The following is a 26,717-nucleotide window of genomic DNA, read 5'->3' as shown; positions in this document are numbered from 1 at the left end:
CGGGAAGCGCGGCGCCGCCCGCGGCTGTGCCGCTGCTCGGGGCGGGCCTTGGGCACACAGCGGTGCCTCAGTTTCCCTTCACGGCGAGAAAAGAGCTGCTTGTGTTATCTCATGGCTGCGGGCACCACCTCGCTCTGCATCGCTGCGGGATCAGAGGATCGCGAACAGAAAAGTGCCGTGTCTGTGAGGGTGCAGGTGAGGGCACAGCACTGCACAGCGCCTGTCCTCTGTGCTTTCTGAGCAGGTCCTTTCCATCCCTGCTGCTGGACGCGCTCAGGTGCAGAGTGAGGGGCCTGAAGTGACCTGTGTGGGCTTCGTGGGGTCAGTGCTGGTGTGATCCATGAATCCCGGACCTCTGAGGCGGATCCTGGGAGTGTCTGGAGCCCCGGCCCATGCCCACATACCCTGAGCGCACAGTGCAGGGTCTGTCACCAATTGCTCCGTGCTCTGGCTCTCTCAGCACTGTCCCAAATAAGGGGTGATGGAGCTGCTGCTGGAGCTGCTCTGGGTGCTGGTTTAAATGGATTTCTGCTAGACCTGACATCCCGAGCCTCCAAGCTTTCTGTCTCGTTCACCTCACACAGGTGTGTTGTAGTCAGTACGGATTCAGCCTCCTGCTCAGGAGGCATTGAAGTATTTTATACCACGGAGAGGTGGGTGAGAGCAGTGCTTGATAGAGGATGGAACAGAGCTGGGCTTTATCCTGGGTGCGGCTCCTGTGGGTGTTGTTCTCATGGACAATTCTCTTTCTTCACATAAATACAAGTTTGCTGGTGCTTTTGCTTGATTTTGCATTTCGGTCTCTCTTTACCACTGTTACAGCACGTTCTTGCCCAATGTGCCCCTTTTTCCCTCTGATTGGGCCAGTTCTTAGTGTTCACCTGTGTATCCTTTGGGTGGTTCCAAGGAGAACAAGGAGTCCCACAACATTCAGCATCTCTGTTTTCCTACTAGCTGGACTTTGTCGTTTGGGTGATTGGTCTGATCCTGCCCCTCACTTGCACAAGGATTGTGGATCTTTGCAGAAATGCAGTTTGAACCCAGTTTAATGGTGTATAAAAAAGATTAAGGTTTTTTTTTCTGGTTTTGTTTCCTCCAAATAACACATCTTCACCCTCCCTTTGGGTTTTCTTTCAGCCACACTCACTTGCCTGGAAGAATCTTGCTACTGAATCATTAATCGCATTTATTTTCTGCTAACATTTGCATATGAAATAATTCCTTGTTCTTTTTGTTGTGTCTCCACTCGGAGTCCCTTCTGCACGGGGGTGTGTTTTTGTCCCTCTTCTGTGTGTGGATTTGCAAGGAAGCGGTCAGGAGAGGCAGCTGGATCAGGGAAATGTGAATGAGGTGTTCCACCCGACTGTTCCTGTGATCCCCCCTCACGTGTGTGACGGGATGGCCGTGGTGGTCACGGCGGGGATCGGTACAGCTGGGCTTTGCCCAGTCGTGAAGGTATTTGAGAAGGCTCAGCCTTGTGTTGTGCTTCAGCAGCTTAAATTCCTAGAGCAGGAGAACCTAAAAACTTGCGGAGCTTTCGCCATCTGTGCCTTTCACTCCTTTGTCCTATATTTAGCTTGGAAAAGCAAACAGATTAGGTGGTTTCAGTTGCTGTTTCCAGGCGGGCACAGGGCTGCAGTGCTGGGGAGTGTTTGGAACCCAACATCAGGGGCTCCCTAAGACCTGCCCGGGCATCAGCTGCTGGCTCTGAGCATGCTTGTGTTCCCCAGCCTGTAATTATTCATGGAAGCACATCTAATGCTTTAAAATAAAATCAGTAAGCTGCCTTTACCTCTTCCTGGCCTTATTTGAAAGTAGCTTCTTCTCACTGCCTTTTTTTTTTAACCAGTGTTGGTGTAGCCGCAGCAGATCCGTGTTCTCAGGGTGTGACAAAGGCCCTGTTTATCCACAAGCCCAACTGCCCCAACTTCAGGTGCCACTTTGGGATTTGAGTTCTCAGCACTGCAGTGGAAATCCTTGCCAAAATGGCTTTTATTTAATTTCATTGGAGAGATTTATCCCCTGCTGCCTATAACAGCTGCTTTGTGACGTTTTCTTTTGGGACACGTGTTGAAGCTTGTGAGCTTGTGGAGTAACAGGCACACAGGACATGGCTTCCAGAGGAAATGCAACGTGCAGTCCTGCTGGGAAGAAATAAAAGCTGGTGTCAGCAGAGGAGCAGCTGGGCTGGGGTTTGGGGGCAGGTCTGAACACAGGGGAAGGAGAGGACAAATGTGTCTCACTGTGACAGGGCTCCAGAGAGCTGCAGCTGAGGAGTAACTTTGGGAATCTCTGAAAGTAGGGTGAAAAGGGAGCAGAGGAGAAATGAGAGAGGAATTAACAACAGCAGAGCTGTTACCAGAGAGGAAAACCTGTGTGGAAAACGAGACCTGTTTGCAGAAGAGAGTGCAGAGCATGTGTTGCCAATCCAGGCAGATGTGTAACAGATGTGCAGCACAGAAATGAGTGGATAGCAGGTTGTGGATTTGGCAAACTGTTCTCAGCACAGGATGGAGCCACCTTTACAGGTAAGTGAGATAGGCTTTAGGAACAGAATTAAAAAACCTGTTAGAGAACAGAGCAGTGGAGCAGTGTGTGCAGGGTAACACTGAGGTGCTTATCAGGTCAGGTCCTCAGCCAGGAGAAACAACATCATGTGGCTCCTCATAAATAGTGCTGCACCTCAGTGGAGCCCTGCATCTCCATTCCAGGGATTAGGCCTTACATCCCTTTTTTCCAGGCGAGGTTGCCTTGTTTCCTGCCCTCTCTCATTTGCAGCTGCAGCCAGTCCTTGCAGCTGATGGGTCAGTGAAGAGACCAGGCAGGCTCATGGTGTAGCTTCAGTTTGTTCCAGACCCGTTTTGCAGCGGGGACACGTGGGTGTGGCAGCGTATGCTGAGCTGGGAGCGCGTGGCCTCCTGGGGGCTGGTGTTTCCTAACTTGGATGTGAGCATCTCGGAATCCCTTCCTGGCCCTGAAGATGCCTTTGGCATTACCCCTTCCATGCAGTGGTGCTGCTTCTGTGCCAACACAAAGAGCTGAGAGCTGACTCCCAGACCCAGCACTGCGCTGTGCTGTTCTGCAGTTGGCCTTGGAGCTGTCTGGGTCTCCTGGCTCAGGACTGTGACTCCTCCCTGTCCATCCCCACCATCAGAGACCTGCACTCAGGCCAAGGCAGGGCAGAGAAAGGCCTTTGCAGTTGTGATCATCCTGCCAGGGGGGTGAGAGACTCCCTGGGGTCAGGATGGCAGAAATGAGACGTGCTGTCTCGAGGGGACCCATCCCTCTCCTCAGAAAAGGTGGGCAGAAGAAACAGAAGCAGTTCTTCAGCCCAGAAGATGGGATTTGTTCTGTGCCATTCAGGAATCATTGGAATGGACTCCGTGGCTTGCACCAGGCAAGTCAGGCCATGTCACCAGCTATGCCTTTGCCCAACACAGGAGTGTGGGGAATTCCCTGTGTCTAAAGAGTGCTTTTTGCCCTCAGCTTAGATTTCTTGCCCAAATGCTACAGTCTGGGCACTGCTGTAAGAGAACAGAGCCTGAGTTCCAGCTCTCTTTGCCTCTCCCTTGCCCTGAAGTGTTTTGCAGCATCGCTGCATGCTCGAGCACTGCGCTGCAGCTGTGCCCTTGCTGCAGTCACAGGATGGCACATGCAGCTCATGGCTGTGGGACACCCTCAGAGCCAGGAAAAGCTACCACCAATAAGAGGGATTTGCTTGCTACCAATCCTTCAGGCTTCTCCCAGTTTCCTGATCTTAATTGTAAATTACCTGGAAGCAATTTAGCAAGCACAGTGGGTAAGGAGGAAAGCAAAGAAATTGCATCTGGGAATGGCCTGAGGAAGCTACCGAATCTCAAGTGATTTAGGCAGCAAGACCTCTGACCAGCTTTGCAATTTCGGCTTTAGCTGCTTTAATATCCTTCTTCGGTGATCAGGGAAATTTCTGTGATGATCTCTAAGATGATTACTTGACTAAAATAGCTGTTGCAGCAATGGGAAGTACATGAAACCACAGAGCTGCCAGCTGGTAAACACTGATAAAAACCGTTACTTTTCTGTCTGCACAGTGTCCTGCTCCCGCGGTTCAACACGGGCTGTTCGGCCACGTAATGGTTCCAGGGTGGATCCAGAGCATGAAGCAGTTTGTGGCAGGACTTTATGAGGCAGTTTATGAGGAAAAAGCTCTGTCAGGTCCCAGCAGCTGCTGCTGATGCAGCACCAAGCCCCTGGTGATGAGCTGGTCTCTGAGTTCTTGCGTGCTGTACCCAGCAAAGCATGTAAGGCTGGATGTAAACCCTTTACTCAGTGTTTTAGTTTGGAAATATCTTGTTTTTCCTGTACATTTTGATGGCTTCTTTTACTCTTAAAATTTTTAATATAGAGGAATTCTTGATGGCAAGGCAGAACCCCAAGCTATTATGGGTAAAGTAACACGCATCTGCCACTTCTTTGTTCAAGACAGGGTGGGAAAAAGGAGTGGGCACAGACAGGACATGGCATTTTCCCTTAGCAGTCTAAAGTCTTCCCTTGTAAAGTCACGGTTGCTGTGCTGCACTTTGCTGGGAGAACCACATGGACAGTTTTATGGAGCTGCTAGGTGCAAGGTGTTTCCAACCACTTCTCCTCAGCTCCAGACACATGTGCCATTTCTGGAATGCTAAATAGGCTCTTGTTGCAGCAAAGGTAAATTGCACTTGAGTAGCTCAGGAGGAAAATGTGGCCAGAGCCCTTCAGTCTCACTGATGGAAAGGGACTGTTAAAGGGGCTCTTCTTATTTCCCCTGGACTCCCTGAGCCTATGCCTCCCCTGCAGCAGCTCAGCTGAGTCAGAATTAGGTAATAACCTGTTTGTTTTTGCACACTGGAAATGAAAATGATTGGAAGATGAAGAAGTAGAGCTTTGGAACGGTGCTTATATTTATTAGATTTCTTTCAAGTTTTCTTTCATCTGTTATTTGCTTTAGGATTAGACTTGGGAAATTCCCTGGCCGGTGCCGAGGGTTTCCATTCCAGATTTGTTGGGAGCATGGGGCAGCTGGCATTTAAACTTTACTGAGTGTCCAGGCAATGAGCTGGAAATAGCAAAACAGCTCCTCAGTGAGATGGAGTTCAGCCCCTGGCAGAGACCTGGCCTCTTCTCCTCTCAAATGAGTTCCTGGTTTGCTTTCCAGGGCTCCCAGTACCCAGTGAGGTGCTGGTGGGTGTGGAGCAAGGAGCCTCTCAGCGTTCAGAACGCTCTAGAGAAATACTTGTTGGGACAAGAAAGGGTCCTTGGGGCCAAGGGAGGCTGCAGCCTTTGGGGAGAACTGAGCTGGAGTTCTGCTCTGTGTAGTGGTTTGGTCTCGTGCCTGATCTGCTTGGAAATGCTGATTTTTCTCCCTGCGAGTTTAACTCTGAACTGAATTCCTAAGCCCTTTTCCCTTAGCCATGTTATATTGCAGGAGGTAACACAGAGCCAAGACAACTGATTACTCATCAGGATGTTTTGTGTTTGGCTTCGGGTGGCTGAGAGGCCCAGCCTTTCATTCAATGCAGTTGAAGCCTGGAAAAACAGAAAGCTGATAATGGAAAGCCACCAGCAGTGTCGTGTGTGTACAGGGACACCAACTGTGCCTAAATCCACCCCGATAAGGAGTGTGGGACGGGCTGGTACCACGTTACGTGGAAACTGTTTGCCCTGTAACCCAAGCAGCGCGAATTTATCAGGCTGGTTGTCCACTTGGGAAGCTGTTACTGCTTCCCAGGATATCTGGGGTACAAAGAGCTGTGCACAGGTGATGAGATGATTAAAAATGTGGTGCTTTCTGTCTTCTGAACAATCGGGCAGTTTGGTGTTGATTGGATTCCCTTAAACTCTAAATGGCTTTGTGCTAAATGGGTGTGAGACCAACTTCCATCTCATACTGTGCAATAATTAGTCCCATCCTCTGCTAATTCAGCGAGTTTCTCTTCCTCCTGTGCAGCCTTGCCTCTGTCTGCAGAGCAGCTCTGTGCCCACTCTCAGACAGAGTGGTCCCTGCTAACACCAAAAGTTCGAGGAGGTAAAATGGCTTTTGTTCCTGAAAAAGCTTTTGGTTCTTCCTGTGTGTCTTCGAGGCAGCTACTTTTTCCCTTTTTACAGAAGTTTTGACCACTTGCCCAGTTTTATTTCCTCCAAAATTATTTTTAAGTTCATCCTCAGTCATGTGTGCTGCACTGAAAGCTTCTGCTGCTGCCTTCCTTGAGAGAAGCCCTGATTTGGAAAGTTGCTGACCTTTCCTTTAGCAGTTGTGAACCTTTTGTTCTAGTAAACACGCTCTTTGGCTCCTGAGATAAGAGGTTTTAATTTGAGGTGAAATGTCTCATCACAGAGATTTTTGGATTGTAGAAGATCTTCCCAAGGAAGATGGAAATCCCACTAAATGCCCTGTCCAAAACCAGACCAGGCAAGACTTGGGAAGATTTTTGGGAAGGAGCAAATCTGCATTGGTCCGAATACAGTTGTTGGGGTTTTTTTGACATGTCCAATTCCTGTCATAGTTGCTTAAATTACATATTTGTATTCCAAATCAAAGCAGAAAATCCTCATCTCTTTCCTTGCAGTGACCCTTGTGGAGGCAAAAACCTCATCTGCAGTCGTTCCTGGGCTGGTTGCCCACTGAGCTGACCAGTTCCCCCTTTCAGCCTTACCTGTGTTTGGAGGGACTTTCCAGCTGCTCCCTGCAGCTGTGGCTGGTGTCACAAGTCGTGCACTTCCTTCTGCCAAGAGATTTTGCTTGTCATTAGGCAAAATAAAGGTCACGGGTGTACAGCTAATTAGCTCTCCCATATAATAGCCATAGTGACAAAGGTATTAATAGAAATGCTGGTGTGGAGCTGCGGGTGGTGGCTGTGTCCACCAGCCAGTGATGGCTGCAGAACTGCAGGGAGGAGGCTGAGGCAGAAACTCTTGAGTATTTGAGAAGAAGGTTCCTGATCCATGTGGCAGCAGGGTAATGAGACAGGGATCTGAGGAGAGGTTTTATGATTTCAGATGTCTTCTGACATTATCTGTCCGTGCATTTGCTCAGTTGGAGACAGTGTGGCGAGACAGCTACAAATGTGAGCATAAATTTATTTATGATTCTAGCCTGGCTTTGGGCCAGCAGTCAGATTTACCTAAACTCCCTCTTGCAATCAGTGAGTTTGTGGCCTCTGGATATGCAGGCTGAGGAACTGAGCAGTTGTTTTCAGTAGTGGCATCATGTTTTGATATATATTCAAGCTGATGATTGAGCAAATAGATTTTCAGGGTTGACTCTTGTCAGGGTAATCCCAGCAGGCTCAAAAGGAGTGCTGCCCTGTGAGTTCACTGGCTCAGCTCTGCTTGACTTCTGATGGAGCTGCAAAAAAAAAAAAAAAAAAAAAAAGGGCAAATATCTTCCCGTGTCAGTTTTCCCAGTAGCCACCATTTTCATTCATTTTTCCCTAAGCCAGCAGCCCGTGCTGCCAAGGACGTTGCCGTGGGTGAGTGTGAATGGAGAGAGCCTGCCAGCAAACATCTGACACGTTCTGCTCTTGCTGTTTCCTTCCCCTGGTGCTGACCAAAGCAGTTCCTCTCAGGCAGCCACAGACACCTGGCACCTGTGAACTCTGTGTTCTCAGGAACTCTCACCTGAGGCCTCCTCTAAACCCTGTCTGACATGTGGGTGGAAACGTGGCTCAAATGTGGAGGTTATTCCAATGGAAGGTCTGGAATTCCTGTACAGGACGGCAGCTGAAAGCAGGGTTGACAACGGGCAGCATACCCTGGGAAATGTGGGCTGTGGTTTGAAAGAAAGAATTTGTTTCCATTTGAAATTTTTTTTTTTCCTCCGCAAAACCTGCAGCTTTTGTTATCCCATCATGGGTAGGGTCTGTAAGCTCTGCTTTGGAGGTGGAAGGGCACATTTTGGTGCATGTGGAGTGCCTCATGGAAGGATTCTTGAGTGGAGTCTGGTAGCACTGGAGGTGGTTTTGGTACCTGCTCAGCAGGATCTCCACAGCCTTTCACTGGAGATGGTGATAAAGAGTTGTTTGGTTTGGCTGGATCAAGTTTCATACTGTGCTCTGCATAGTGTCCTGTTTCACAGCTTTGGTTCTTCCACGGTGTGCTGGTATTTTTGATACACCTACACACTAAAGTAAAGTGATGCCCTGGTTCAGATGTGTGTTCGTGTTGTCTATAATCAAAAGAGAAAAAACCCTTGTGTTAGAATAGTAAAGTAAAAAGCAGACCTTTATTTGGAAGCTTCCAGGTGTCTTGGTGGTGACGGGCACACCCAGAATTTAATTTCTACAATTTTATAAGGTTAAGTAATTAGGATATCTAACAGGTACATCCAATAGGAGATTCAGTTGCCCCAGTAACCCACCCCTGGGCCAGCCCCTTGGAGTTGGTCTCTGCCCCACTTCTTATTATGCCTTATTGTAGGTTCCCTCCTTGGAATAAGACTAAACAATATTTCAGGAATGTGTTTAGAAGGTCAGCTTATTGTTCTAAAATCGAGGGGAAAAGGATAGGAAAACTACTGGAGCTACGGCCATGCATTAGCAATCTACACAGCTACAAATATATGAAAAATGTATAAAAAGCTTAGGCATCCTTCCCCCCCTTTAGAGACTTGACAGTATAGAATTATAGGCAACACTTGTACTTTTCCTCTGCATTACCAGCTGAAAGCAGCTTCCCCTCTGAGCTCGCTTATCCCGGGATGAGGCTCCGAGCCCAGGGATGATCCTTCAGTGCAGGTGTGAGAAAGCTCGGCCAGTGTGAGCTGATCACTGCCCACACCAGCCTGGGAGCTTGAGTGCTGTGTATTACCTGTCCATGTTGTGTTTGGTGTATTCTTAGCATCCAGTCCCAAGTGGACACGGTGACAGCAGCTTTCAGCAGAGCTGGTTCTCTGACGCAACACAGGGGTGCTCCTGTATTGCCTCTGGAGGGCTTTGCTCTAATTTTCAGCCGTGTCTGGGTTTGTGGGTGCTCCCAACAGGACTCCAGGCCCAAATCGTAGGGATTCTCAGTGCTCCCTGCCAGTGGAGCAGCTGTTGGAACACACTCTGGAATTTTCAGTTTCTTGGTGCAGATGCTGAGAAGCCAAAATGACCTTGGCCACCTCCCTGGGCGTGTTTAAACAAGAAGCCTTTGGTTAAAGGGAGTGACGAGTTTGAAGGGAATGTGTTGGCCTGGCAGATGTTGTAAACTTGGTCTGAGCTGTCAGTGTGTCCCTCTGGCTCAGGGCAGGGAGGAGACAGCAGGGCACAGGAGCTGTCTGCAGAGGGAAGAGCAGCAGTGGGCAAACTCACAGCTGTGTGCTGCCCTCCCCTTCCAGCAGTGCTGCATCACTAGCACAGGGTTGACACCAACATCTCAACATCTGTCAGACTTTCTCTCCCAACAAAATGTTTGCTTTGGGAAGGCCCTTTTGCCCCTGGAAGCCCAGGGCTGATGGCTCAGCTGCCGCTCCGGTGCCTCAGCCGGGTTTGTGCTACACCCCAAGCTCCTACAGCAGCTGCATCCCAGCAGTGTGGCTCTGGTTCCTCCTTTCCTCCTTGAGCTGTGGCTGTTCCAGAAGCCCCTCATGCCTCTCCCAGAGCAGTCCCCACGCTGTGGGTGCAGGGATGGAGCAAGCAGGGCAGCGTGTGACTGGGAGCCTGCTCCTGCTTACGCTGACAATAGGGGCTTTCTTTCCATCCTGCTTTCTGGACCACTGTACAGAATGAGAATTAGCATTGGCATGGAGGAATGTGTGAAATAAGCCCTGGATTCAGTGGTGGGAAAGTTGTCTGGCAGGAACTCTTCAAGTTTGAATTGGGTGATGTTGGAGTGCAGCCCCCTGCTCCCGTGGTGGCAGCTCCTCCTGCACAGGAGGGGGGTTTGATGGAGGCAGGAGGGGCTCTGCTGCCACAGAGGGATTCTCTGACATGGGGAAGTGTTGCTAACACTTGTACAGCTTCTGTGATCTGCTGCCCTCTGAACTGGCTGCTCTGGTTCCTTAGGGGCCACTCTGGTTTTAATGAAGTCAGAGGCTTTCACACCAGGATCCTCTGCTCTTGATCAGTCCTGCTGCAAGTGTTTATCCATGACACTGAAATCTCGGGCACATGAGGGGTGTGAAGGGCTGCACACAGCAGAGGTGAAGCACTGGCAGCCCTGGGGAGGAGGAATTTCAAGCAGAGAAAACAGAGGAGGGAGCTGGGGCAGTCTCTGGGAGGGGAGTTGGTGTTTGGCCCCGCTGACCAGAGAGCAGGCTGGGCTTCAAGGGTGGTGTTTAAAAGGGACATCCACAAAAGTAGTTCATTAATGATCTTTTGCATTCCGGGGTGAAAAGACTCCAGAGAATTAAACTTTTCCCTGCTGACATGGCAGTCCTGGGGGGAGTAAAACTGCTGAGCTCTTGGAGTTTGGCTTTGGTTTTCTTTGGTTTTGTCCTTGGGCAGTTTTGCTGGTTTACAGGATCCAGAGCTTTAGAAGGAAATTTTCAGTTTCTAAAACCTGAATTAAGTTTAAAACAAAAAAATCCTCCAAATGTCAAAGTGTAGATAGAGATTTTTTTTTTCTGGAGCGACCAACTTGCCTTGGGTTTAAAAATGTCAGAAAGGGTTTAACAGAACAGCAAACAGACTCTGGTATTAAAATAGCTCTGAAATGCTCCTGCAGTCTCAGCAGCTTTGCTGGGGGCTGTTTTTTGAGTTTCCTCTTTCTTCCCTTGTAGGTTTACCAAGAACCTCTCTCCAGACAAAATCAACCTGAGCACGCTGAAAGGTCAGGGGCAGCTGACCAACCTGGAGCTGGATGAGGAGGTGCTGCAGAATGTGCTGGAGCTGCCCACCTGGCTCGCCATCACCCGGGTCTACTGCAACAAGGCCTCGATCAGGGTGAGCAGAGGCAATTTGAAATGGATGAAGTTATCCATTTACAGGCAGAATCGCTGAGATTGTGCATGGACTTGCACTTTGCACACTGAATTCATACAAATTCTTCCTCCTTGTGCTTTTTAGAGCAAAAAATTGGGTTTCTGTAGTTGTTATAAGCTGCCAGATTGTTTAATTGCAGTTGGTACTAACCATAGTTGCACTACATGAACTCAAAAGTTTTAAGGACATCAAAGAGACTTTCTATAAAAGAAATATGGTTCTACTCTGCCAAGTGACAGTAAAAATGAGCTTGTCTTACTCATCTGATGTGCTCTGTTTTTAGAGTCAGATCTGCTCAGTTTAGTAACAAACATTTGTTCTCCCTCCTACAGAGTGAACGTTGCTGTATGAAAATAAAATGGAGCTTTTTGGTTTGTGCACAGTCTTCAAAAGAGTTGTGTGACTTCCAGTAACAGCAGCAGTTAGTTGTAAACTCTTAAAGGCCAGGAATGTTCCCCATAGCAGAATTTGACCTGCAGAATATCTATTACTCCTGACGATATATGAGATCCAAAAGCTCAGCTGGGTTTGTAGATCTGGCGTCTGGAATGTCTTTTCCCTTGTCTGTGTCTCTGTTTGACCTGGAAACAGTGAGACATTGTGTACATTTCCTAGAGAAATGGGGCTCAAAGTTTGGGCTGAGATGTTTTCCTGCAGTTTCTGAAACTTTCCACTGCAAAGATCACTCTGATAACCTCAACTTTATCGTTTCAGATCCAGTGGACGAAGCTGAAAACACACCCAATCTGCCTGGTAATGTTGCCTCTCTTGTCTTCTTTTCTTCCTTTCTCCCTGCTTTGTTTCTTCTTCTTTTCTTCCTTTTCTTCCTCACTCTTTTTAATCTCTTCTACTTGAGAAAAATTCTGGAGAGGGAAACCATCAAATGCTCGAATTTTCATTGGACCTGAATCCTCCAGCACATAGGGCCACAAGTGCCCTCCCATGAGACCCTCATTTCACTGCAGGATGGAGCCAGATGAGCTCCCAAGGAAGTCCAGGGCAACCTTGTGCCTGTTTTTTGTTGTTTGTTTTCCCCACTCCTGGGGTTTCAGGTTACCCACTGGCACTGACGGTGTGAGAGCTTTAACACATGAGACTCTTGTCTGGAGCGTTGAGACTCCAGAGTTGGTTGTCCCTGCCCTGCAATCTCACCCCAGGGCTGGTGGGCTGAGCTTGAGGCTTGGTGTGGTGTTCATGGCTCCCACATTGTGTCTCTGCAGTACCTGGACAAGGTGGAGGTGGAGATGAGGACGTGTGAGGAGCCTCGGCCACCCAATGGACAGTCCCCCATCGCTCTCGCTGCCGGACAGAGGTCAGACCCCGAGCCCTGCAGCTTCTCCCTGACATCCTGCTGGGGTGTGGGGGTTGCTGTTCTCCTTGGTTCACCACTGGCCTCCCTGCTCTCGGGTTTAAGTGCCTCTGGTGTTGCTTATAAACTTCTCCGTGTGAGCCTTACCTCTGTCAGGCCTCTTGTCATGACATGGGGGCATCTTCTCTTTGCAGTGAGTATGGCTTTGCTGAGAAAGTCGTGGAAGGGATGTTTATTGTTGTCAATTCCATCACCATCAAGATTCACTCCAAGGCCTTTCACGCTTCTTTTGAGCTGTGGCAGCTCCAGGGCTACAGTGTCAACCCCAACTGGCAGCAGAGTGACCTGCGCCTCACCCGCATCACGGACCCACAGAGGGGAGAGGTGAGGCCTTGGTTCTGCACTGGGATCACAGAAGAACAGTGTGATAAATGATTTTTCCTTGTTTCATTTCATGTCTTCTGAGTGTTTTGGAGGGGTTTTTTTAACCCTTGAAGTTGGGAAAACCTCAGCATTTTCCTGTTTTTCTCCTCCTGGGCAGGTTCTGACGTTCAAGGAGCTCACCTGGCAGACCCTGCGGATAGAGGCAGATGCCACGGACAATGGTGATCAGGATCCTATCACTACTCCTCTGAGACTCATCACCAACCAGGGGAGGATCCAGATCTCTCTCAAGAGAAGGGTGAGAGTTTCCTCCATGCTTTGCAGGATGTGGTCTCACTGCCTGATGCAGAGATGATACATATTTCCTCCCACAGTCCTCAACAGCCCTTCTCTCCCTTCAAAAATGTTGAGCCCAGACTGATGTATCTCTCCATGTTTTCTGTCAGAGACAGCTGTGTTCTTACCAAATGTCAAAGCAGTTTCTTTCCCAGGGGAGGATACTGTGGATGGAGTGAGTTTTTCAATCTGTTTGAACATCCCAAGGAGAGCTGTCATCTCCCTACTGGGAGCTGAAAGCCTGACAGCCTGATTTTTAGCTGTCAGTGGAAATGCGATGATTTAAAAAAGAAAGAATTAAAGAGTGAGCAATTTGTCTCCTAAAGAGGAGGTGGCTTTGACTGCTTTCCATCTCAGAGGAGGTGCTGTGGACATGCACCAGATAACATCTCTCAGAGGAGTTTCACAGCAGCCTCCCTTCTTTCTGCTTCTGTATTTTATGAAGACTCTATGTCTGTGGGGGGCAATTTTTGAAGTCCCTAACTCTATCCTTGCTGTTTCAGACCAAAGATTGCAACGTGGTCGCCTCCAAGCTGATGTTTCTGCTGGATGATCTGCTCTGGGTGCTGACGGACTCTCAGCTGAAAGCAATGATGAAATATGCTGAGTCTCTGAGTGAAGCCATGGAGAAATCTGCTCAGCAGAGGAAAAGCCTGGCACCAGAGTCTGTACAGGTGAGTGAGGTTGGATGTTGGTCTGCCAGGGAAAAGGACAGCTTCTGTTTGTGTGGCATCTTGCCCATACTCACAGAATTTTCCCTGATGGGAACTCGTGGTGTCAGGTCAGTGTCACAAGGACTGTGGGGTAGCGAGGTGACCAAAGGAGTGGGATTTATTGCCAATACAACACGTTTCCCAAGTCAAGGATGAGGGAAGAGGAGTATTGCTGCTGGAGTTGGAAGCTCCAGAGAGGCAGAGATGCACATGTAGTGCAGTGAGGTTGCACAGGAGGGATGGGGAATACTTGGCCCTTTTTGCCCAGGAATCTTAAAAGGGACTTGAAAGATCTTCCAAGAGAAGTGCATGCAGCTGGCAGAGCTGCAGACAAAGGATTTTGCTCATGACAACACAGGAAAGGATCCAGGTCTTGGGAATCCCAATTCTATTCCTATAAACCGATGCCTTGCAGGCTGGAAGATTTGCATGAGTTGATTAATTGCATTATAACCTCTGTGTTTTCCCTCTCTCCGAGTTTTCATCGAGCTTGTCCCTGTCCTGCAGACCACCCCCCCTGCTCCCAGTGCCCAGCAGTCCTGGGCTCAGCCCTTTGGAGGCACCCCCAACGCCAGCAGCATCGGGCAGTACTTCGACAAGCACGACATGAAGGAGTCCTCCTACCACCTCCTCATCTCCCACCTGGACCTGCACATCTGTGACGACAGCCACACCCGGGAGTCAGGTCAGGAGAAAGGAAAACAACAGCAGAGGCAGCAATTTTCTGTCTGGAAGGGGGCTGGGAAGCACTGGGGTCTTGCAGTTTGGGATTTGAGTTTCCAGGCCTGGTTCTTACCATATCAACTGTTGGCCATTTGATTCAGGTGTCCTTTCTCCTTGCCTAGGACAAGATTTTGGTGCAGATTCCTAAAGATGGTGTCCTAATCCCGGTGATGGTGTCAGTCAGTTAATCAGTGGTGGCACTCAGAGCAATGTGGTTCTGAATTCTCCTGGATCAGGGCTCGGATTGCAGAGCTGACCATGGTTTCCTCTGCTCTATTCCCCACAGGTGCTTTGAAGCATGGGATGCTGGGAGGTGCCATCCAGCTGACATTCAGGAGGATGGCTTTTGACTATTATCCTTTCCACAGGGCAGGTAGGCAGCCTGTGGCCTCACAACCTGAGGAGGGGGTTAAAAAGGGAGTTTCTAGAACTGCTCTATGATTGCAGACTAGACTGGAAGGAAGAAACCTCATTTCAAAGCCAAGATGTTTGCTTTCCTGCAGGAGATGCCTGCAAGCACTGGGTGAGGTACAGTGAAGCAATGGAGACACGGGGACAGTGGGCAAAGAAGTTGGTCAGTGAATTTCAAAGCAAGATGGAGAAGTTTTATGAAGAAACAGACCCTGTGTTTGCCAGGAATCCACTTTCCCCCTTCAAAAGGAAGCCAGGTAATGGTATTTGATAAAACCAGTGAAGCAGGAGGTGGTAGCAATTTTGCTCTATCCAGCAAAATCTCTAGTTGCCTGTCCCCAGTTGAGCAGGCTGATTTGTTGGTGCAAGAATGCATAGCACTCTAAAAATCATAAATATAATGGCAAAGGGAAGTGGCTGGGGTAGCACTGCAGCAAGGATGGACAGGCTGCAGAGATCCCTTTCCTGGATTATTGTTGAGTTTCTCCATAAGTGAGTATATAAGGTTGAAATTAAATACTTAAGGCCTGGCTGAGGGGGGTGTTCTCTTGCCACAGAACAGACTCACCTTTCACAGTGTTCTTCCTTCAAAAGTCCTGAGTGTTTCTCCTGCCCAGCTGTGTTCATGCGTTTCTAATTTTGGGGCTGTTAATTCTGCTCAGTAAGCACGAAGGTGTTGGTACTGATGGTGCAAAGAAGGTGACTAAAACCCTGCTGGTTCTGCCTGTCTGTCCCCACAGACCCTCCCCAGAGTCCCCAGAAGAGCCCCCTGGAGAAGGGCCGGGCTCCTCCCACGAGTCTCCCGCAGCTCCGGCACCCGCCCTGGCACCGGCTGCGCTCCAGCTGCGTGGTGGTGCGGGTGGATGACCTGGATGTTCACCAGGTAGGGAGCTCAGCACTGTCTGCCAGTGGTAATGGCACTTTTTAAAAGGAAATTGAACCAGATATGATTTAAATGAATCATGCAAATCTTGCGACATCCAAAACACTGCCCAGAGAACCTAAATGCTGTTATGATGTTGCCTGTAAAGCTTTTAACCCAAGAGTGACCTGCTGGTAGTTTTCATGTTCAGAGGGAACTGCATAACCACGGGTTTCTGCCCTCTGTTCCTATCTAAGCTTACACCAAGCATTAGCAGGCCCAGTGTAAAACATTCCATGCCTTTGAGAAGCCACCCAGGGTGTGGATTTTTGACAGAGGAGGCGTGAGTCTCACCTCAGGCTTTCTGCCTTGGGACAGAGCATCCCCAGCCTGGATCGGGCCCTGCATCCATGTGCCCTGTATCCATCCAAGAGCTGGTTTTGCTCTGTGCAGCACCAGATACTATGATGGACTTGCCAGCGTGCTGCTGATCTTGCAGACAGACAGCTGTAAGAGATTTCTGTTCTGTTTGTTCATGTCACCTAATTCTGCTTGTCACAGCTCTTACTAGCAGTGACAGGAGACACAAAGAACGAAATTCCCTCAAAGGGGAAGAGTTGGCAATATCAGCAGGTAGAAGAAAATTATGTTTTTGCTTGAAAGCAGCGTATGTTTGATGTGTAAATGAGGTGGATTGAATACAGGCAACTGCAGGGTCACTGGGACACTTGGGTTTGCCAAGTCTGAGTTCTGCACAACTGCATTCCATTCTGTTTTCAGGTCTCTACAGCTGGGCAACAAAGTAAGAAACCCTCCACCTTGCTTTCATGTAGTAGAAAAATCTTCAAACTCCCTGACCAGGTCTCTGCAATCCATATTGAATTCACAGAATATTACTTCCCAGACAATCAGGACTTTCCAGGTAATACATCAAGGTTAGCACCTTCTTTCACAAGCTTCTTAAAGAATCATCAGTTGTTTAGATGTGTTAACCCTGTTAGATGTTCTCTGTCCATTGTTGTTTAGTTTTCTGATTTTTTTTAGGGTTGTTGGCTTTTTTGGGTTTTTTTTTTTTTTTGCCTGTGGGAAGGTGGGATGGGGTTTGTGCACAATGTGGAAGCAGAGCTGTGCTTGCAGGAAGGAATTGCAGCAGCTGCTGTTTGCCCAGTTCCTGTGGTTCAGCCTTACTGAGAGCCCTGGAGCGGGGCCATGGGGTGCTCTGGGTGCTGTCTCAGTGGGTCACCTCATTTCTCTGGGTGCACCACAGCTGCTCCCCTTCCAAGATGTGTCTCCCAGGGGTGGTGAAGCCCCTGCATTGGTGCTGTCAGTGCAGGTTCTGCACTGAGCTGCAGAGCGCCCGAGGGGCCTTTCCTGCTATCATTAATCTGTTTCTTTCTAGTTCCATGCCCAAACCTGTACGTGCAGCTGAACGGCCTGATGCTCACCCTGGACACACCAAGTGTGCTCTGGATAAACCTCTTCTGCCTGGATCTGTGTCGCAGCCTGGAGCAGTTCAAAGCCATCTACAAGCTGGAGGACTCAGGCAAGCGGGATGAGCACGTGGATGTCCGGCTGGATGGCTTCAGGCTGAAGGTACCATTCTCTTCCTTCCTTTCCCAGTCTTCAGTGTTCTCTCTGTGAAAGGAACATGAGACCAGGACATAGCTGGAGTCCATAACCAGGAGACAAACCTGCTGCCTTCCTCTGGCTTTGCTCTGTCTGCCATTTGTGTTGGTTTTGTTTGGTGTGTGGGCAGCAAAGCTGGTGCCGGAGTTCTCATCCAGGATAAGCCTCTGTTATTCTTTTCTCACCTCTTGCCTTGTCACGTCTCTCTTCCCCCTGCAGCTCAACATCCCCGTGGATAAGAAAGTCACAGACCACCGGGACCGGCCGCGGGCCCTCTGTGTTTGCACGTCAGAGGTGACAGCCACCAACACCCGCCATGCTCCCTCCTGCAGCTGCCAGGACCTCCAGAGCCTCTTCCGTAAATTCGCGGGGTCAGAGTTCTTCCACTCCAGCTACACTGAGTTCCCACGGACGCAGGACAGATTCAGCCTCCTCCACACCCTGTTCCTGCGCCACGCCTACCAGGTGGATGACAGGCTGCAGAAGCAGCCAGGCTTTGCCCAGCTGCCTCACAAAACCTCTGCCTCTGAGGATCTGTGGTCTGTGAATTTCAGTGAGCTCTCCCTGGGCTTCGAGGGGGCTGAAAGCTCCAAGGGCAGAGCCCTTAGCTTTATTGACCCTTTTCCCCTTTCCATATGGGCCTGCCTGCCCAAGAGGTGGGGGCAAGCTCAGATATCTAAACGACAGGAACTGGCCACCTCTGAGGTGAAAATCAAGCCTTCTGCCAGCTTTAGCAACCACTCCAAGAACGAGAACCTCTCCAGAGAACACAGTGTTTGTCAAAGATCAAAGACTGACCAGGATCTGAAAAATATCTCTAAGGCTCCAGACACAATGGATATCTTGGGAGAATCTGACTGTGAAGTTGATGATGGAGTAGACAGTAAGGAGCTGGAAGCCTCTGCTGATATCCACGTGCTCATGTCCTCCTCTGTCCATGTCAAAGTTCGGCTCAACCACTACCAGTACTTGGTGCTGCTCAGGATGAAGGAAGTTCTGCAAACACTACAGGAGCAGCTGGCCCAAGATACCCAGGAAATGACTGGGTCTCCTTTAGATCCTGTGTCTGCTTGTGTGGGAGTTATGTTCCACAGTGCTGAGGTGGCCCTGCTCATGACCCCTGCTCCAGGGTCTGTCTTGGAACCCAGATCCCTGGACTCGGACACAACCAGCCTGATCGAGTCTGAGCTCTCGCCTTCAGACAGCAAGGAGGGGCTGGCAGCTGAAGAGAAGGAGCTGAAATCGGAGAGCAGTTCGGAGAAGGGCTTAGGCAGCACCTCAGAGCTGCCAGAGGACAGCGGGATCCAGGACACCGGTGCCACTGTCCCGCTGGAGAGGCTCCCGAGATCCGCGAGCGACGGAGCTCTGAGCGCAGCTCCCCGTGGTAAGGGCGCAGAGGAGAAAGGCTTGATAGAGGAAGCACACGAAGCTGTGGAAGCCCTGGTTGCAGAAAGACCGGCAGAGACCAGCAGCCATCCTCAGAGCCCCCCTGCTCTCCCTTCCAGCCCAGCCTTGGACACGCAGCCCTCGGGCAGAGGAGGCGTTGCCCTCAATGGCCAGGCAGAGCTCATCCCGCTGAGGAACATCGAGGTGGAGCTCTCCAGCGCGCTGCACATCACCAAGGATGCCACGAAGGAAGCTCTGCATGCGACCATGGACCTCACCAAGGAGGCCATGTCCCTCACCAAGGATGCCCTGAGCCTGAGCCGGGACAAGATGACCTCCACCATGCAGAGGATGCTGTCCCTGCCCCCGGCCAGGTGAGCGGGCCAGGCTGCCGGGCTGCAGGAGGGGGAAACAGAGGCCAGCTGCTCCCTCTCCCTTTTGTTTGGATTGGAGATGGGTTAAGTGTTCGTCCCTTGGGGCTGCTCTGAGGATGCTGAAGTCTGACTTGCAAGTGGTCAGAGACCAACCCAGCACTCAGATAATCTGCAGGCTCAGCTGCCTGCCTTTATCACTGGTTTTTGTTGGGTTTTTTTGTAGGGATTCTGTGCCCAAAGCAGAGGAGGGAGCAGTGACCCCGGGCGGGGTGGGCAGCGGCAGGATGCGCTTCTTCTCCATGAAGAGGACCTCGTCCCAGCATTCCTTTGACACCACATCTGTGGATGGGAGTGGCCCTGAGGATGGGCTGTCCATGGACAGTGATGGCAGCGATGGCTTCGTGATGCTCACAGACTCTGGTAAAGCCCTTGGCTTTTCCTCTCCCCACCCCTCATCTCACAGGGGTGATGGCTTTGTGCCATGGCAACTCATCCATGCTGCATTTCTGTGGAATCACTTTTGCTGCTCTTTGTTTTTGAAGGTCTTAAGGAGTTCCCTCACAGTGGCTCTTTCTGCTTTTGTAGCTGCCTTTATCTTGAGATGAGGAGGATAAATGACTGTGGGGTGGCCCTGCACGTCCCAGTGGTGTCCTGAGGGCTATAGGGGCTGTGATGTGCTGGTGGTGGGTGGTACAGAGCATTTAGGAAGGGCTGGTTGGACATTGGGTACTCTGGACATCTTTCACTTCAACCCTGTGTTGCTTAAACTCATCTGAGAAGCTGGAGAGAGCTCTGCAGAGGATGGTACCCTCCAGAGAGGCCAGAGATTCAGGCAGATGCTGACATCAGGACTTCCAGAAAAAGAAATGGAATTGAGTTGTTGTTGCTTCTTTTTCAGAACCCAGCCTGGACCCTCTTCCCTCGGGGCAGCTTCCTCAGGCCCACAATGACACCGGCAGCAGAAGCAGCCTGGTGGATGAGGGTGGAGGGTCTCTGGAGGTGAACAGCTCCACATCCCAGAGTGAAGACCCCAGTCTGCAGCTGGTCAGTCCCTGGCACTGGGATTCTGTCCCTGAGGGGGTCTGAAAGCGAGGTGTTTACTGTAACCAGTGAGCTCTTGGTGACTGTTTCAGGTGTCTGTCCTCGTGCTGAAGATGAATGATGTGAACTGTGCAACAGAGGTACAAGGAGATGATTTGTCTGTGGCTTTACAAGTGATGAATGTGGTTCCAGAGCAGCTGAACAATGTTGGGATGTGGCAGTTCCTGCGTGGCTACGTGGGTAAGACACTGCTCTGGGACTCAGCTGCACTGTTAGAACTGGCTTTTACGCCAGCCTGCCTCAGGGGATATTCCATTAACTGGAGCCTCGGTGTTTGGGGTGGTTAGGATTGAACACAGCTCACGTGTGAGGGTTCAGATCTGGCATTTGAAAGATGCTTCCCAAGTGCCTACACAGTCAGGCTCTGTGGTGCCTAGTAATCATTGATTGGGATTTTTTAAATTGCTGCTAGGATGCATGAAATGAATGAAAAGATTAAAATAAAGCTGTCTAGGGAAACCCTGAAGTTATTCCTGCTCTGAGAAAAATGCTTTTGGTCTACAGTACTTCCCCTAAATTTGAATTAAGAAAAAACCCAAGCCAAACCTAAAAACAATGAACTACCTCCCCACACACCCAAAAAATATAACCCAAACAAAACCAAAACCAGCTCCAACCCCAAACCTGAAGTGAAAGTGTGAGCAGTTCCCAGGCTGTTGATCCTGCCTTTCCCAGTCCTGCCAGTGGCCACGGTGGGGCAAAGAGGTGAGGAAAGGCTGGTCAGCTCTGGAGAGTGAACCAGGGCACTGGAGCAGCTCTGGAGGGCAGAGTTGGGGCAGCTCTGGAGAGCGAGTGGAGCACTGGGCCAGGTCCTGCACATGCAAAACAGGGGCCAGTGTTAAAGTGTGGTGATTAAGGGATGCACCTGGGACCTTAAATAGTCCAGCTCTGGTGCCAGTTTGGTGATGTGGGCTCTTAGTCCTTTGAAATGTGGATTTCTTTCATGTGAGAGATGATGTCAGACTGAGGTCACTTGGCTGCTTTTGGACAGAAATGGGCTTCCCAGGATGCCCGTTTTGAGTTGATACCTGATCACTGGTGTCCCGTTGTGCAGTGAGATCTCTCTGCTCCAGCTCTAGGAGACCCAGGTGTGGAGAAGCCTGCGAGCCCTGAGCCCATCCAGCCCCATCCCGAGGTGTGCCTGCGCCTGGAGTCGGGTCCGTGCGCGGCCGCTCACTCGCCGCTGGCCGAGCGCAACGGCTTCCTCCGGATGCTGCTCCACAGCCGCTCCACAGAGCTCTGCACGTCCTGCCTCACCAGCCTGGGACCCTTCCTAGAGGATGAAATCATCCCAGAGGTGATCCCCATGGAGATAGAGATTGTGGATGCCAAAATCACCTTGAAGGTGAGAGATTCCCCCCAGGGCAGAGCTCACTTGAAGGATTCTGCTTGGGAAGGGACGCTGTGGGATTGCTGGGGGCCTCTGTAGAGCTTCTCTTTTCCTGAGGCTGTTTGGTTTTGCTTCTAAAAGCTGCCCTAGGGATGAATGAGGAGCACAAGGGAAGTGTGTACCTGTACACCCTGTACATAAAGCCAGGCCTTTCCCTAGGGTGGGTACCCCCGTGAGTCCGGCAGTGCTGCCGGTCAGGAACGCTGCTCCTGAGGAGGCTGCAGGCAAGGGAAGTCCTTCCCAGAGCTATCCCAGCAGCTCTTCCCTTCTCTTTGTGTTTCTCCAGGATGACAGCCCCCCGGTGTACCCCACCTCCCCTGGCCCTGTCCCCATCACCTTGGCAATGGATCACGTTGTGGTGAGGCGCAGGGATGACGGCATCTTCTATCTCACAGGTCAGCAACGTCCTGGTTTTATTGTCCCTCTGCACCCCCGGGCTGTGCTGGAGGAGGCTGGGACTGAAACGTGATGGTTGCTGCTGGGAAGGATGGGCTCTGGGGTGGGAGCAGTCCCTGTGTGTGTTCCCTGCTGTGGGAGCAGTCCCTGCCTCTGTTCCTGGTGTGAGAATTCGTGCCTGGTGTTTCCTTGAGCACACACAGACAGGATCCATTATTACCTTTTAGTCTCTCCATTTTAAAAGGGAAAAGAGAATTTTGTTTCCCTGTTTAAAAAGAGGGAGGGAAAACAGGAAGGAAAAAAATTAATTAAAGATACTCTTTTTGTTCTGAGAGTCCTGTTGTGTGAATGTCCACACCTGAGTGGGTTCTGTTGCTTTCCAGCTTCCCAGGGGAAGGACTCAGCGAAACAGGAAAAACCTGTGTCAGTCCCTGAGGAGCAGAAGGCCCCAGCACAGTCTGGCTCACCAGCCCCAGCAGCAGGAGCACGTGGGCTGCAGGTGAGTCACTGCTGCCTGTTGCTGTCTGGACAACAGAGAGCTGGAAATTCTTTTCTGCCTTTGTGTGTTTGCAGTCCTTGGCAGGTGTGGTGAGCTGCAGGAAGGGAGTGCCCTGAGGAACAGCCTGTGCCTCCTCCTATGAGTGTTTCGAGGAGTGAGGCACCTTGTCCAGCATGAACTCACTTGTTCCCTTTCATAATCTGTTTGGGGATTTCTGATTGGCTCCATCTTCCCCACTTTGACCAGTTCCTTGTTAGAAAAACAGGAATTGAGAGGTTCCCACAGAGAGAGATTCTGTCAGCGTGGTTGTGTCACACTGTGTAATTCATCCCAAAAGCTCCTGCTGTGGTTTCCCTTGGAGCAGGTCACTGTGTACCTTGAGGACTCCAGCCTTGTTCTCTGCTTGTCTCTTGTAGCTCAAGCAAGTGCCAGAGTTGCAGAGGGAGCTCCAGACCATGAAACTGGCCCTGGCAGAAGCCAACATGGACAAGGCTCGCCTTCTGCAGGAGATCAGGAAATACAACCCCCTGTTCCAGCTCTGACGGTGCCGGCACTGCCAGGGACAGGGGACCAGCACCAGCGGGGCAGGTTTGGTCATTTCGCTGCCAAACGGGTCCAACTCTCGGACTGAAACCAGCTGGGACTGCATAGGACTGGGGAGAGGGAGGGAGGGAGGCCTGGCTGAGACAAATGGGAGGAATGAGAAGGAGTTTTCTTTGCTCTGGCCTGGGAGTGCTGCACTGAGCCAGGGCATGGTCAGCCCACGAACACCAGGTCAGATGCTGGGGGGACACCCCATGTCTCCTCATCTGTGGGTGCCTTTCAGCCTCCAGCTTTTGTGGTGACATCTGGACATGGCCCATGTTGGGGTTTCTGCTTCTTTCACCCTTCCTTGTTGTGTTCTTGCCCAGCTGTGCTTGCCAGGGGCCGCAGCAGGAGCAGGGTGGTCACTTCAGCACCTGGGCAGTGACAGGACAGGGGCAGCAGAAGGGTCAGGGCTCTGGTGGGAGAGCAGGGCTGCTGTCACCTGGAAGCAGAGATGGGATTTCCCACTGTGGAGTGAGGGCACACCGTTCACTATTCCCTCAAGAACAGGGTCAAGATAGTAAAGAAATTCCTTCAGATTCCCTTTTCCACCACTAATTCCTTGTGTAGAGATGGATGCAGTGTATGAGACTTAGTCCAGTTCATTCCCACTTAATCCCACAATGTTGGCTTTATTGATGCAGGAGTTAATTCCTTACAAGGCACTGTTTAAACTTCAAGTTTACTATCAAAGAACGGGGTGAGGGAAGTTGGTTCAGTCTCAGAAGGAGATGACCTGGGTGTTTTTTGGGATGCACCTTGTCCTCAAAGCTTTGTGTGCCCGCGTTTCCCAGTGGGGACGAGGAGCAGCCGTGGCTGCTGAGGAAGGAGCTGTGGGGTTTTCAGCACTGGGTGGAATCTCTCAGCAGGGCTGAGGGGCTGCCTGGGATGGGACACCAGAACCACCTGCCAGCCCTGTTCCCAAAAAGAAAACACTGGAACACACCTGTGTGGAGCAGTTCCCTGTGAGCATCGCTGGGAACTGCCCAGAGCCCATGAGCAGGAGCTGGACTTTGTTTCACCAAACCTTTCTGCTGCTCCCTCTCCCTGTGGGGGAGCAAGAGCTCTGAGAACTGCTTGGCTGAGGTGGAATGCCAAGGTATTCCTGCTTTTTCTTCATTAATTGCTTGAAAATAGGTTTCTCTTCTGCTTTTTCAAATTTTCATTACATTTTGTGTGAGTAGCGGAAGGAGCAGGGTGCCAAGGGTTTGCCCACCCCTGGTGCCCACCTGCAGGGTCCCACAGCTTCTCCCACGTGTGCAGGCTGAGCACAGCTGGGGCCAGGTTGTTTACAGCAAATTCCTTGCTCCAGCAACTTCAGTCAATGGGTTTTGTTGAAGAATTCAAGCATTTCCTTTGCTTTGAAGACCCAGTAAAAAAGACTGTAACCCAAAACCCACACAAGTGGGAGGACAAAACCTCCTGGATCCTCACAAATATCAAAGTTTACTTCCTGGAGCCTCTTATTTAAGGATTCTTCCTCTGTTCCAGTGAGAGCCCAGGGAGTCCTGCCCAGCACAGGTGCCATGGGAGAGCACGTGGCCTCAGCACCTCTCACAGGGTAGGAGCAGCTCCCAGGGCCCCTGGAAGGGGACAGGGGGAACGTGCAAGGCTGAACTTGAATTTGAATTTCAGGCAGTATTGGAACTTTGCTGCAGTTTGTTTCCACTGATGCATTTACTGGTTCTGTGAACCACGAGCAGAATTAAACTCATTAACCTCCTTCCAGCCTCGGGCCTCTTTTCCTGCTTTCCCCTCCCACTCCCTTCCCAACGGTGCTGCCTGAGGGGCAGCTCCTGGATTTGGAACACTGGATTTGCAAGCACAGCTGAGCCACCACTTCAGATGCCTCAGCTCCCAGCATGGGTTCCCAGGGAACCAGCCCTGCCCCAGGGGCTCTGGGAGCACCTCGGGTTACACAACGAGCAGGTCCCAGCAGCACTCGGGTTACCAACACAAGAATAAGTTTAATGTACAAAAAAAGCCGCACATCTGGGCACAGATGGCACCTCTGGGCCAGCAGGAAATGCTCTGATGTTCCTTTCCCTGCCATGCTGAGGCAGAGGACTCCCCAAGTCCAGGTCAGGGATGGATTCAGTGTGGGGTCCCGAGCCCAGGGTGGGCAGGGACAGCAGGAGCATCGTTGGGGTGCCACAGGCCACCCCAAAGGGGCCTTACAGAAGAGTCCATGTGGGAAGGTCCTACAGGAAGCTCATTTCAACCTTTCTCAGTGGAAGATGATCTTTTTGTACTTGGAGTTGGGGATTTGCCCTCGTGCCTTGAGCCTCCGGACGGCCTCCCTCATGTGCTTGGGCTGCAGGGGGGGCAGCTCCCCCCACTTCTCACACACATCCAGCGCTGGAAAATGGAGAGAGATGTCAGTCAGGGGACAGCTGAGCTCTGCCCATCCCCTGCTGCTGCTGCAGTGCAGTTTCAAAGGGAACAGATAATGGTTGTGTTCGGGGTTTGCAGCTCAGAGCCAGCAATGAACCTGGCTCCGTGAGCTCCTCCCTGACAGGAGTCCCAGGGCAGCAACCAGGACAGCTTATAAACCACTCTGCCACCATGGAGATGCTGGATCCAGGGAATGGATGAGCTCACAGCCTCTGCTCTGGAGTCCCAGGGGCCGGGTGGGCCATGGACACATGGGCTGTGATCCCCCCAAAAGCTGAGCAGGAATAGCTGGGTCAGCTCCCAGCCCCTGTCCCAAACTTTGTCCCTGCAGCACTAACGAGATCCTCGTTATGCAGCTGCTCTGGGGCTGAGGGACAGAGCTGCTACCTCAGGTTCTCTACCTGAAGAGGAGGAGCAGCAGCAGCACCGGTGGGATCAGAGGGGCTGTGGCAGCTTCACTGGGCTCTGCTCTGAACCAGAGCTGCTACAGGAAGGGAGAACCACGAACACCCGGGGCTGTTCCACATCCTGCTCCAAGCAGGGAATTTACCCCGTGTTCTTCACCTGTCACTCAGCAGGTGCCACTCACCTTCCTCCACCACCTCCCCAACAAACACCTTGGAGATGCCCGACATGGCGATGACAACGTTCTGGGACACGGAGGTGCCGGTGATGGACTGGATGAGCTGGGACAGGGACAGATGGGGACAGTCAGAGCCTCTCAGCCCTACCCAGCCCCTCGGGGGTGCTGGGGGCAGAGCCTGAGCTGCAGCTGCCCTTGGGCCACCGCGCTGGAATCCATTGGGATCAGCTGTCCCAGAACAATGGGCTGAGCCACGGGGGTGGCACAGCTCCAGAAGGGCCCCGGGGAGCCCCCAGCCCGCCCTGCTCGGGCTCCTGCTGCCTCTCTCCTGCCCGCTTGATGGCGGCCTTGGGGAAGGCGGAGCGACGATACATCTCGTACCGGTTCAGCTGCTCCTCAGAAAAGGAGGAGACCAGGATCCTGCGGCGGAGAGAGCGATCATTTACAGCCGCGCGAAGGCCCTGCCGCGGTCCCCGGGAGGAGATGGCAGCGCTGGGCTGTAACCCGGGCTGGGAGGGGGAATCTGCGACGGGGCTGCGGCTCGGCACCGGGGACACGATTCCCGAGCTTCCAGGCACCATCCGGCACTCACTCACTGCATCTTCTGGATCTCGTCCTCGTCCACTTTCTGCTTCTTCTCCTTCCGCTCCTTCAGCTCCAGCTTCACCTTCCTGGCCGCACACTGCTGCAGCCCTGGGGCCTCCGCGTCCGCCGCCTCCCCCTCCG

General features: G+C 51.3%; 2 protein-coding genes across 3 annotated transcripts in view; one reads left to right on the top strand and one right to left on the bottom strand.

Annotated features, from left to right (window-relative positions):
• Positions 1 to 24,737, top strand: part of UHRF1BP1 (UHRF1 binding protein 1) — a 36,595-nt gene extending 11,858 nt beyond the window's left edge. The window contains exons 3-22 of one of the 2 annotated variants that reach the window (XM_017727208.1): positions 10,717 to 10,880; positions 11,634 to 11,672; positions 12,140 to 12,231; positions 12,423 to 12,612; positions 12,770 to 12,910; positions 13,452 to 13,622; positions 14,169 to 14,346; positions 14,671 to 14,757; positions 14,888 to 15,052; positions 15,536 to 15,678; positions 16,438 to 16,579; positions 17,057 to 17,250; positions 17,503 to 19,043; positions 19,267 to 19,463; positions 19,942 to 20,087; positions 20,177 to 20,324; positions 21,218 to 21,489; positions 21,821 to 21,929; positions 22,314 to 22,429; positions 22,846 to 24,737. In XM_017727208.1, coding sequence (XP_017582697.1) covers positions 12,164 to 12,231; positions 12,423 to 12,612; positions 12,770 to 12,910; positions 13,452 to 13,622; positions 14,169 to 14,346; positions 14,671 to 14,757; positions 14,888 to 15,052; positions 15,536 to 15,678; positions 16,438 to 16,579; positions 17,057 to 17,250; positions 17,503 to 19,043; positions 19,267 to 19,463; positions 19,942 to 20,087; positions 20,177 to 20,324; positions 21,218 to 21,489; positions 21,821 to 21,929; positions 22,314 to 22,429; positions 22,846 to 22,971 — 4,134 coding nt within the window. In that variant the 5' untranslated portion in view covers positions 10,717 to 10,880; positions 11,634 to 11,672; positions 12,140 to 12,163 and the 3' untranslated portion in view covers positions 22,972 to 24,737. The other variant, XM_017727207.1, reaches the window with a different exon arrangement.
• A 224-nt stretch (positions 24,738 to 24,961) lies between these two features.
• Positions 24,962 to 26,717, bottom strand: part of TAF11 (TATA-box binding protein associated factor 11) — a 4,041-nt gene continuing 2,285 nt past the window's right edge. Inside the window, exons 2-5 of the mRNA XM_008644775.2 lie at positions 26,588 to 26,712; positions 26,324 to 26,411; positions 25,998 to 26,094; positions 24,962 to 25,372 (exon numbers count right to left, since the gene is read on the bottom strand). Of these exons, the coding sequence (XP_008642997.1) occupies positions 25,242 to 25,372; positions 25,998 to 26,094; positions 26,324 to 26,411; positions 26,588 to 26,712 (441 nt within the window). The 3' untranslated portion in view covers positions 24,962 to 25,241. The remainder of the gene's footprint in view (positions 25,373 to 25,997; positions 26,095 to 26,323; positions 26,412 to 26,587; positions 26,713 to 26,717) is intronic.

Source organism: Corvus brachyrhynchos, unplaced genomic scaffold (genome assembly GCF_000691975.1).
Source record: "Corvus brachyrhynchos isolate BGI_N302 unplaced genomic scaffold, ASM69197v1 scaffold72, whole genome shotgun sequence".
NCBI lineage: Eukaryota > Metazoa > Chordata > Aves > Passeriformes > Corvidae > Corvus > Corvus brachyrhynchos.
This window is presented reverse-complemented; position numbering and strand designations above follow the sequence as displayed.